The 12596-nt window shown below is 47.4% G+C and overlaps 1 protein-coding gene across 1 annotated transcript in view; it reads right to left on the minus strand.

Moving 5' to 3' along the window:
- LOXHD1 (lipoxygenase homology PLAT domains 1) overlaps positions 1–12596 on the minus strand; it is a 190191-nt gene that overhangs the window by 32014 nt on the left and 145581 nt on the right. Inside the window, exons 32-33 of the mRNA XM_090037209.1 lie at positions 11601–11718; positions 4876–5053 (exon numbers count right to left, since the gene is read on the minus strand). Coding sequence (XP_089893335.1) covers positions 4876–5053; positions 11601–11718 — 296 coding nt within the window. The remainder of the gene's footprint in view (positions 1–4875; positions 5054–11600; positions 11719–12596) is intronic.

The following is a 12596-nucleotide window of genomic DNA, read 5'->3' on the forward strand; positions in this document are numbered from 1 at the left end:
ATCCCTTTGTGCTTCGTGTCATTTTTGCCTGGCACCTTTTATAATTATCCTAGGAACTGGGAACCTTCTTCTTCATTGTTTCATATTTTTGACAACATCAGCATGCCCAGTAGCACACAATCAGATTTGCAGCTCAGAGCCAAGCCTCTGCTTCTCACAAACGAGACTGAGATCATCCGATCTAATTCTGGTTCCCAAAGAAACCCAGCTTCTGCTGCCTTAAAGCAGAAATCCTTGCTTTTGAGACCCCAAAGGTTCTTACACAACCTACTTTGAACCCATCTTGCTAGGGTTTTTGTACAGCTCTGGTCAAGACACAAGGAGAAAATACCAGGGATCTGAAAGGCTGAGGAGAAAATATGGTTCACTGCAGGACGAGCATCTGAAACAATGCCAATCTAGGGATAATTTAAACCAAGAACATCTTGAAACAAAGGCAGACAGAGTAAAATCAGAAACCTGTATACGTGCAGAGGAAAGGCAAGGCCACACAACAAGGCCCATCACCACATGACAAATTGTCTAGTTAAAATGGGGCTAATTTTCCACCGTTCCCTGAAGGGGGGTGGGAATAAACTTGCAAAGGAGGCAAAGCAGCAGGAATTTGTGCCGTTCAGCTGGCAGTACCTTTTATGTCCCTCCAGCTTGCTGAGGGGAGGAACAAAACACTTCCTTCTAAGAAGCAGGCTCCCAACTAATCCAAGGTCTTGAAAACACAGGACCAACTGCTTCTTAGCTAAATCTTCCTGGCAGGAAGAAGCTTATGAAGGCCTCACGCCATGACATTTACCTTGCCTGCAATTAGCAGGAGATGTGAAAGAAAAGAGCAGCAATTGTGGGATCAACGTGCATGTCACCTCGCTGTCTCTTGTTTGGCTCTCGTGAAACACCCAGGCACATTTCCAAACTGCTGCACAGGTGATGGGCAACTGATGGACAAAATGACGGGGTGAAGTCAGTGTGATGCTGTGCCATTATGCCTAGGTGGGTATAAAGTACAGCAGGCCCCTGGCTTTTTCTGAGCAATGCAACCAATCAACCAGACTTTGGGTCTAGTTCAAAGTGCACTGAGATCAATGGGAATCTTGCCTTTCATGCACCAGGCTTCCGATCAAACCTTTCATGCTGGTTACAGCTAAAAGGTGAATTGTGAACCGTGGCTAAGCTTATTACACAGTCATGAATCTTGTAACAAACAGGCACCAAAATCCGCTGAATGTGTTTTGAAGATGCAGAAGGTAATATTTATTATGATCTCCAGATATTTATTGCAGCGCCATGTGCTTGATGGCTACAAATAAAATACAGTGACTTCATTGAATGTAAGTTTAAAAGGAGGAGAGGACACTTGAGTGATACAAGCCTGAGCACTGGATGACTCAGCTATGTATCTGGAATGACATGGGTTTAAAATATATCCTGCATTTAAGCTAACTCACAATGCGTCTTTCCTTTCTTCCCTGCTGAGTCTCTTCCCTAGACTTCCACACTCATTTTTTCAAGTCAAAATTATATGTGCCCACTCTTGCACTGTTCAACCAGACACACTTACAGGGACCTCAGGCAAGGTACTTATCAACAAATATGAATACTTCCAGTTGTAGAGACTTGGAAAAAGAGCCCCATTAATTGCAGCTGAAACTGAGTGTACCAACAGACCAATTTTGAGAAAATCAGCATTTCTGAAAACCAAGACATCAGTTTAGACCCCCAAATGAGAACTTGGGCCCTCACGGTGCTCTCTTTTGAACACTTTTCTGTGATTCAATTGACTCTTCACCATAAAGTTATCCACACCTTCCCAAAGATGGTTATTTTAGCCTAAGGTGGCATCCAAAGCTCGTCGGATAGGATCGGGATTCTAAGGCTCCTAAACAGCCTCTTGCAAAATTATTGCTTCCCAGTTCATGTTGGGCACTAGCTTTCTGTCTTGGTTAGGGTGCAAGTCATGGTGTTGGTTTTCACTGAAAATGCCTTAATAGGGATCTGGCTACTGTACAGAACTTCTCTTTTCCTATCCACTATGCTGCTTGCTGAGGTCAGAGGTGTTTCCGATACCCTCTAGGTTGGACCTTTGGAAGAATGAAGTCAAGTCATGAGCAACAGAGGATCCCCGGCTCTAACACCATCTCTCTCGTTCCACTATTGCCCAAGTCTGCTGACTCTAAGAACAGAGCAGAAGGCCCATCTGTCACTCGAGCATTTTCTTAAGTTTGAGCAAAATAGGAGTATTTCCAAGTAATGGGAAGAGTTAGTCACTAAGACGGTTGGGAAGTATGTTCACTTGGGTAGCCTCAACATGACTCAAAGGCACTTGGAGGTTGTGGAGAAGACACGGGAAATAACCCCAGGAATAGCAATAAATGAGCCTGATTCAGCTTCCACTTCTACCCAAGCAACCCCATTCACTCAAGCATGGTTACTTCTGGTTTACATAAGCCTAACAGCAGGTGGATGCATCATGCGCTATATATTCTGCCAAGCTGTTTATCACCAGAATAGAAGATCTTTTCCTGAAGAGATGCAACCTGCAGTTTCCATGAAGTACAGAACAAACCCAACTGGTGGGGACCTCACTGCTCCTCTCCCAGATGTGCTACAGAAGGTGCCGCATTAATGTCAGCCTGCCCCACGTGCTAATCACAACAAAGTCTTGGCAGTCTCAAATCTCATTTGTAATCTGTTCTCTCCTCCTGGTTGCTGCAGCTCATAATGAAATAAAATGCTTCCCCATTAATACCTGTCGCCCTTCATTCAATGTGAAGGGGAGATGCGTCTGCTACTGCTGTCATCGTCCATTCTTCTCCTGCTCCTATGGTCACGGCCCTTGTGAGCCAGGGCTGAATTTCACAAAAAGTCCAGAGTCTAATCACACCATATATACCAGATGGACTGTCAGGCACACAAACAAGTCTCCTCTTTTTTTTTTTTTTTTTGCTTTGAATACTTTGCTACAGATTTTTATGACAGGCAGTGGGTACAGAGGCTGCAAAATGGTCAGAGGTCACCTTGTCAGGGAAGATTTTTATATTAGAAATGCAAATCTCAACCTCTGGTGCATATAGCAATGCTGGAAACAGTTACGTGAAAGAGAGACAAAGACTGAGCAATGCTCCTCAGAGTGGGATAGGGATATGCCGTCAGCAGAGATAAATCTGTCAGAAAACGTGTAGAAGTGGTAACATGTACCTTGCACTGACTTGGCATTAAGTGGCTGTGCAAAATGAGCATAGCCTTCTCAGAGCAGCTGGAGAGAGGCTCTCGTGGAAATAGGCAGTGATCCCAAAACATGACATGGGAAACCCATGGCACGGGGATTTTCAAAGCTCTGCAGCTTTTCTCTGCCATTAACTGAGCTTTCCTGAAGCCATCCCTTTACCTTTGCGGTGGCTTGCCGGGTCCTATATTCTTTATGTGAATGCCACATCATTCATTCTTTATACTTTATGTGAAGCTCTCCAAGAAATTTCCAAAGGAAGGTGAGCTTTAGCCACTCCATGTACCAAAGAAATCACCCAGGCTTTGAGAAGCTAAAAGAGTTGCCCAAGGTCACACAGGAAATCCATGAAGAGCAAGGAATAAAACCCATAGCCTCCAACTCTTAACCACAAGACCAGCCTTGTCCTGTGGGCAGTAGCAGGACCTGGTTATAAAAGGTCCAGTGGCAATAGCAGCATGTCTAGTGATAGCTTCCAGCTCATTCTTCTTCTGAAGAAAGACTTACTATACTGCCAGTAGACACATGCTGGCGATGTGATGCATTGCAATCATGGTTAACATGGTTTAACTGATACCTTTGGCAAATATATGTCCACTTGGGTATAATTCAAACAGAATCCTTTCCAGATTGCACGCTAACAGCAGGCCTTATTAGTATACACAGGTTTATATTGCTGCACTGGAAAAGTAGGACATCTTCAAAGGTTGAAATCTAGTACAATGAGATGGTGGAGCTGGCATCTACGGAGTCACGTTTAGCAGGCTTAACTGCTTTGAAAAGTTTGGTGCAATCTGAAAGCAATTCCTGGAATATTTTCGTAGCTGGATTGCTGCTCATTGCATACTTCTCTTTTCTTTTTCTATACCTTCCTCTTCCCTCCTTTTTTTCTTTTTCATTGTATTGCTTATTGTTAGTGACATGCTTTAGTTTTACATGTACAGTTGATATTCATGTTTTCTGATATTTGTATTGTATTAAAAAAAACCCTCAATTTTTTTTTTTTTTCAAGCAGCAACGACAGCTACTGTCAAATGAAGTCCTGGGACTTTAAAATTCCCCTTGCTCTGTACCAAGTTTCCTGATCTAAAGGACAAATCCCACTGAATAAAGCTGGCTTTCCTGAAGAATCAAGTTTCTAGCCTCCAGGAATTTCAAGATTTCAGGCTAATTCTGTTTTCAGACATTTTTTTCTGTTTCTTTCACTATTCACCCAAAGCATCTGCTTCTTGCCACTGTTGCAGACAAGATACTAGGCTAGATGGACCTTTTGTCTGACCTTGTAGGGCACGGGCGGGCAACTACTTTGGGTGGAGGGTCGCTTACTGACTTTTGGCAAGCCATCGAGGGCCACATGACAGGCAGCCAAAGGCATAAAAATTTTAACTTCCTAAATTTTTTTTAGGGGACCCATGGGCCAGATAGACTGACCTGGTGGGTCGCATCCAGCCCGCGGGCCACATTTTTCCTGCCCCTGCTGTAGGATAATACTAATATTAATAAGTTCCAAAAGGGGAAGGGGAAAAGAAACAGAAAGAAAAGCAAAAGAAAAAAAGGAAAAGAAAGGAAAAGAAAAGGAAAGGAAAGGAAAGGAAAGGAAACTGATATGTTTGTAAAAGTTGAGCCTGGTTCTAGAAAAGACTGAGACAGCCACCTACCTATAACATCACTGGTTTTAACCTGAACAGTATAGGTTGTATCCTCCATCATCTGCTCATCATCTATCACACCTGGCATCTCACACACGAGAGCTCCTTTAGGATGGTGGACCTTTGACAGCCATTCACTGTACGTAAATGTGGTCACTTCTTGATTAGTCAAGTTCTTCATGAGGATCTGGGGAAGAGTCAAAGCAAACAAAGGGATTTCAGTCATAGTGTTAATGAGAGTAAAGATGGAGCTGAGAAAGAACAGGATGTAGCTGAGAATCAATAGGACGATCAGCCAAAGTCCTGTACAGACTTTGGCCGCTTCACGGCACCAGTCCCTAGACACACTAGTATTGTGATGGCTCCATGGAGGGAAGGGAAGCACTGCTCTTGAGCCCTTGCTTGCAGCTAGTGCTTGCAGCACCCGCTAGGCAGGTGGGAGGCAATCTTTTCTGTCGAGCTCTGTGCAGGTGTTTGGATGGAAAATGCAAAGGAGGAATTGGACAACTTTGCCACTCTGGAGTCTTGACGGTAAAAACAAAGCTTGGCCGTGCGGGTGAGTCTGTCTCTGTTGGAGAAGAACAATTTTGTATTCTTCCACTTAAAAAGTCCCCCCACCCTTTCCATTTTAACTCTCAGCTTACTGAGTTACTTGACCATTACTAGCAGGGGTCTTGGAAGGCTCTTGTCAAGTAGCAGAGATAATTAGCACAGGACAACTATATAACCATCACAGAACCTATAAAGATGCCACGGGGCAGGCAAGGAGATATGAAACCACACATTTTAAAAACTGGCGGCCAGTTCTGGGCCACCTAAAAACTCCTCCTTTTTGTACCCTTGTGTCAAGGTATTTAGAAGAATTCACAGATTTGCTGGGACGTGACAGAGCTGCACCATGAGCACCTCTGCCATGGCGTTGAGCTTGTGACCTCTGGACTGTCGATGTGCACCTTTAGCACCCATACCCCGCCGGCTGATTTTCAGAAGTGCCAGGCACCCCGAACTCCAGGTTACAACTGATGTTTATGGAAAGAAGAGCGGACTATTCAAGGTTGACACTGCAAAACTATCATCCTGAACCAAAGCAAAGTTCCTAAAATTCTCCTCAGCTCTTCACAACTTCCAATGTGGTTTGCTATCTATCCTAACTCCTTCAAACTACCATGCATGGCCTAGATCTGTTTGGGACTTATATTAGTAAACTGTTACATCGGTGTATGGTGGCAGGCAAGTAAGAATCATTATCAAAATCATCAATACGGCTGGCCCCTCCCCACCATGCTCCACATCAAGATTTTGATCCCAATAATATTTTTCCATGTTGATAGTTTAAATCTGTTGCCTTTTGAAATGCAATTTGGGTCCTGAACATCAGGTTAGATGCCCCTCTGAGATTCTGAATGGAGCTGCAATGAATCTCATGCAGGCAAAGTCAAAACTATGAACGTTTCTCTGCTTGTGAATTGAGTGATTTGGCCGTGCATCACCCTGTTGATAATCCATGCATTTTAATTAGTATTTATACACTCCTACTTCTGGTAAACTAAAGGCAGCATACATTATGCCCAGCAAATGGTTGGCAAAAAGACCAAGGAGAATATAAAATAAGAAACACTTATTATTGTTTCACTAGGAGAAAAACATGGAGACTATCCTGTGAATAAACAGACCAGCAAATGGTTAATTACAGGGTTGATGGTTTAATCTAGCTTCTCATTTTACCATGCTAGTTAGTACTGTGAACCATCTGTCTGAGATTTTAGCGCTACCCCCACATGTATTTCATTATGCAGTTTTAATATGCACTTTTGACAGAAATGGAAATGGGCTCTGATCAGTTTTTATGTCACACCAAGCTACACAAGTCTTCAAATTTGGAATACAAATCAGAGCTTACAATGGCTCCCTCCCTTCATTTTCCATTTCGCTCCTGTTCTGACTCACAAGCTGTGAATGTAATGTAGTATTTTTACCTTGGGGGAGGGGAGGGCGGTAGACCTGTTCTGTTCCAAACCTTTCAATATAGCTAGTCGGAAAGTTCTGATTCTTAACTTCCTTCTTCTCCTTTCCTTCCTTTCTATCCTGAGAATGGAGTTGATGCATGTTCAAAAGCAGCTAAGTCTCATTTTTAGGAGTGTGTTTCAAAAGAGCGGGTTTGACCCATTTGTTATTTGTCTGCCTGTCCCTGAGGTCTGCTTGTTCATATTTCTCAGATGGGCTTAGTGAAAGCCAGTGGCATATTTACATGACTGGACTGTTGCAGCCACTGGTTGTTCAGAAGGATCAAGTGGATAGAAGTTGGTGGAGTTTGCCCTCTCTATTAAAGACACAATTACTTGTCATTTGTGACTCAATCCTGCAGGATCAGGAATATATGTGGCATGGGCGCCTGGTGCCTCCTGAGTCTGGGGGCGCACCTGCAGAAGCTGGTGGTGGGGGTGGGGCTGGTGAGCACCCGCAGAAGCTGGCAGAGGTGTCGGGAGTAGGGGCGGTGCTGCTGAGCACCTGCAGAAGCTGGCATTGGCGGCGTCGGGGACAGGGCTGGTGAGCACCCACGCAAGCCACTAGCGGCGTCAGCAGTGGGGTTGGGGCTGGTGAGCACCCGTAGAAGCCACAGGCTGTGTCAGGGGTAGGGGACAGCCTTGTCGGGGGGGGGGGGGCACAAGCCCCCCACCACCACCACCACCAGTTGCCTATGATATGTGGATCAAGGTGCTAATTCACAAAGCCCTGGAGGGGGTTCTGGTAGGGTACTGATACAGATCACTGAGTCAAACCACACAACTGTATGGATGTGTCTGTATGGAAAAGACAGGGCTAGGCAGAGAAACATGACTTGATTTCATTCAGTATGATGGGGAAGGGGAAGATGAGGGTGGAGGAAACATCAGACTGCCAGACCAAACAGCACCCACAACTACAGCCCAGCCCAACGAGCAAAGTGAATAAACAGGTAAGAGATAGGGGCCAGGGTAAAGCTGGGACTAGGGGGTCAGTACACACATCCACTAGAGGCCTCAAATGCCTCTACACAAACGCTCATAGTATGGGTAACAAGCAGGAGGAACTCACCCTCCTGCTAGCTGACACCAGCCCGGACATAGTGGGGATTATGGAAACGTGGTAGGACTCAACGCATGATTGAGCGGTGAATGTGAAGGGCTATAGGCTGTACAGGAGGGACAGGATAGGAAAGAGAGGCGGGGGCATGGCACTCTACATTAAGGAGGAATACACATCATCGTTAATTAGCAAGGAGTCAGGGGAGGGGCACTCTGAAGTGCTTTGGGTTAGAGTACAAGGCAGTCGAGGGGAAAGAGACTTAACGGTGGGAGTCTACTACAGACCTCCCAACCAGGGAGAAGAGCTTGACCAGGAATTCATGGGTCAGCTCACAGAGGTAGTGAAGGCTAAGGATGTGGTAGTCATGGGGGACCTGAACTTCCCAGACATCTTCTGGGAAGAGCAGTCAGCCGGGTCTGACCACTCACGTAGGTTCTTGGCCAGAGTGCAGGACCTTCATCTAACCCAGGAGGTGCACAGCCCCACTAGGGGGGACGCCTTGTTGGACCTAGTGCTGGCCACAGGTGATGACCTGGTGAGGGGGCTGCGGGTGCTCGACCAGCTGGGCGACAGCGATCATCGCCTGCTGGAATTCACCATCCAGCACAAGGTGGCAAAGGCATGCAGCAAGGCAGCAGCCCTAGATTTCAGGAGGGCGGACTTCAACGAGCTAAGGAGAATAGCTGGGGAAGCACTGAGGTCCGGGAGGGGAGCCAGGTGTCCAAGGAGAGTGGTTGCTCCTTAAGGAGACGATCCTCCAAGCCCAAAGGAAGGTAATCCCAACGAGGATCAAAGGGAGCAGGAGAGCACACAAGCCTCTGTGGGTCACCAAAAGCATCCAGGAATGTCTCCTTGTTAAAAAGGAGGCTTACACCCACTGGAAAGAAGGGGTCATCACCAGGGAGGACTATTCTGGAGTTGCTCGGGGATGTAGGGGCGTAGTTAGGAAGGCCAAGGCAGAGATGGAACTGGGACTGGCTTCCCAGATTAAGGACAATAAGAAGTCCTTTTTTAAATACATAGGGGGTAAAAAGAAGGTCCCAGGCAATGTGGGGCCCTTGCAGGACGCATTGGGAAATTTGTTCGTCACACTAGACGGCAGAGCTAACTTGTTTAACAATTTCTTTGCCTCTGTCTTCCTAAGCAGGGACCAGAACAGCCACCTCCCTGCTGGGCCCCCCTCGGGCCCCGGGGGAGGCACACCTGGGCCACGGGTTAGCGAGGATTTAGTTAGGGAGCTTCTGGAGGGGTTGGACGTATTCAAGTCAGCGGGCCCGGATGATCTCCACCCTAGAGTTCTAAAGGAACCGGCCGAGGTCATTGCAAGTCCCCTGGCACGGCTTTACGAGCACTCATGGTGCTCTGGTGAAGTACCGGAGGACTGGAAGAGGGCCAACGTGGTTCCCATCTTCAAAAAAGGCAGGAAGGAGGACCTGGGAAACTATAGGCCAGTTAGTCTTACGTCGATCCTAGGCAAGCTGTTTGAGAAAATTATGTTGGCACACATCCAGGAGGGGCCAGCAGGGGACTGCATGCTTAGGGGCAACCAACACGGGTTCATCAGTGGCAGGTCCTGTCAGACCAACCTGGTGGCCTTTTACGATCAGATCACCAGATCATTAGCAGTGGACATAGTCTTCCTGGACTTCCGGAAGGCCTTCGACACTGTCTCTCACCCTGTTCTCATTAAGAAACTGGGGGACTGTGGTGTAGACACCCACACAGTCAAATGGGTCGCCAACTGGCTGGAGGGCCGCACCCAGAGGGTGGTAGTGGATGGGCCCTTCTCAACCTGGAAGGATGTGGGCAGTGGGGTCCCCCAGGGCTCGGTCCTCAGGTCTGCACTGTTGAACATCTTCATCAGTGATTTGGATGAGGGGGTAAAAAGCACCCTGTTCAAATTTGCTGATGACACTAAGATGTGGGGGGACGTGGGCACACTGGAAGGATGCAACAGGCTACAATCAGACCTAGACAGGTTACAAGGGTGGGCGGACAAGAATAGGATGGGCTTCAACACAGACAAGTGCAAGGTGATGCACCTGGGGAGGAACAACCGGCACCATACCTACAGGTTGGGGAACTCCCCTCTTATCAGCATGGAGGCAGAAAGGGTTCTGGGGGTCATCATTGACTCCAAGATGAACATGGGCCGGCAGTGTGGGGAGGCAGTCAGGAAGGCCAACCGCACCTTGTCATGCATCCACAGATGCATCTTGAGCAGGTCCAAGGAGGTGATCCTCCCCCTCTATGAGGCACTGGTCAGGCCACAGCTGGACTACTGCGTCCAATTCTGGGTGCCGCACTTCAAGAGGGATGTCGACAGCATGGAGAGGGTCCAGAGGAGGCCACTCGTATGATCAGGGGACAGCAGGGCAGGCCCTATGAGGAGAGGCTACGGGACCTGAACCTGTTCAGCCTCCACAAGAGAAGGCTGAGGGGGGATCTTGTGGCCTGTTATAAACTAGTCAGTGGGGATCAGCAGGCATTGGGGGAGTCACGGTTCCCCTGAGCACCGCCAGGAGTGACCAGGAATAACGGTCACAAGCTGGCAGAGGGTAGGTTTAGGTTGGATATCAGGAGGCGCGACTTCACCATCAGGGTGGCTAGGGTCTGGAACCAGCTTCCAAGAGAAGTGGTGCAGGCTCCTACCCTGGGGGTGTTTAAGAGGAGGTCAGATGAACATCTTGCTGGGGTCGTTTGACCCCAGTACTCTTCCCTGCCATGGCAGGGGGTCAGACTAGATGATCTGTTCAGGTCCCTTCCAGCCCTAGAAACTATGAAACTATGAAATAGGGGGCAGGCACAACCCAGGCAAAAGACAGGGACCAGCTCAGAAGCAGCCCACTGGTTTCCCAGGCCAGGGTCTGGCCACTAGACCAACACGACCTGTCCTGATATAATAGTTATGTTGCAGCAACACAATGTAGAAGCCATCACAGGAAGCAGCATGGCAGGAACGAAAGGCGATAGCCTTCTTTGTGCTCCGGATGCAAGAATTCTGGTCCAAAACGATTGCTTTGGGGCCTACAAGAAGGACATAATATTTGTCTTATTCTTTACTGGATGAGCATTAGCAGTTTGCCCAGATCTGCTGGTTCCATAGAGATCGCTACTGCACGAGCAGTAGATAAGAGTGGTTAATGCCATACTATTAACACCACTAGAAATGCAAGAGGAAACTCTTTAATATTTGATATAGGGAGAAGGAAAAATGGGGAAGGAGATATATTGTTTTGAAGGATTTACAGTTACTCGAAAATATCTTTTTAAACTCTGCCCCACAGCCTCTATCACCACATGCTAATGCAAGATGCTTTCCTCTACAGAGTCCAGCTAGGCTTTCTAGGAGCTCACACACCCACCACTGAATTTGTAATGTCTTGGCACTGAGACACTGTTCTTTCCGTAGAAGGGAAACACGAGGTCTAACCATTGACTTGAAGTTACACATTACATTTACTTCCCCCTCCCCGCTCCCCTCTCATGTCCTTGGTCTTCATTTCTGCAGGACAAGAATTTGAAAGTGTGAAAGGGAGGGAAGCTCCGAAGAGGAAACACGATGGCTACAATGGGAACGGCAGCACTTCCTCATTTCATCTGGCCATGCCAGAAAGCCTCAACACCACAAAGCTAATTAGTCGTAGTGTGTTAAGTGACTGCAGTACCTTCTCTAGGAACCAGTCCGGGCGACTCCCATTTCCATCGGTTCGAACCCTCATCTTCCGAAGCGGTGCAATATCATTGATCTCCATGACAAAACTGTCCTCCTGGGCTCTCTCAAATCTGGAGAAATGGAAAGGTCACTCAGAGTTTGCAACATCTGTCTTGGCTATTTCAGGCTGACAATCACCAGACCCTGCCCACACTGTGACTGAAGCCACACCAGCACAATCACTAAGACAATGATCATCAATCGCTGTTCTAACTACACCAAGCTGGGCTTGAGCTTTCCTGTCCAGTTGTAAGCCATCATAGTTCTTGCAAGCAAGCAGTTTGGGTGGGGATTATTTTCCCCGAGTATCAAGCCAGTACAAACCCTAGTATAAATTTGCCTCAGATACTCCATAGCATAGCTTGCTATTCTGGTTGTAACTGGTTATATCTCTCTTTACAGCTTGTGTGCGAATTGTAGTACTGCTAGAGAGGGGTTCAAACTAAAATCCCCATTTAAACAGGTTGCCTCCCCAAGTTTGAGTCCAGAATCAGATGCTGCACAGTGGTTCCCTTTCCTTGTATAAACTATCATACAGTGGAGTTATTTACTCTGATACAATGCATGTGTAGATGCTGATGGGGCTGGCTGTAGATGCCAATGGGGGCATGAGGGTGCTTCAGGGCAGGGGCTGCCTGCCTGCTAGCCCTCACACTAAAGCACCCTTGTGCCCCAGCCAGCCCCTCTGCAGCACACAGAGCTGGGTCAAAGCAGCCCTGGGCTGGCAGGCTGACCTCCGGGCCCCCCTGCCAGCTGGGGCTGCTCTGCCCAGGCTCAATGTGCTATAGTCCCAGGCACACGTGTGAATGCTGTGCCCAGGAGCAATAAACTCTAGTGCAAACTGTGCTGGAGTTTATTGCGTGACACTAATATTGCATGTAGATGCATCCACTGGGCATGAGACACTGGGCATGCATCCATCTATATGAGACACTACGTCACTGAGCTA

This window comes from Crocodylus siamensis, chromosome 3, assembly GCF_052110815.1.
Source record: "Crocodylus siamensis isolate JL-2025a chromosome 3, ASM5211081v1, whole genome shotgun sequence".
Lineage (NCBI taxonomy): Eukaryota > Metazoa > Chordata > Crocodylia > Crocodylidae > Crocodylus > Crocodylus siamensis.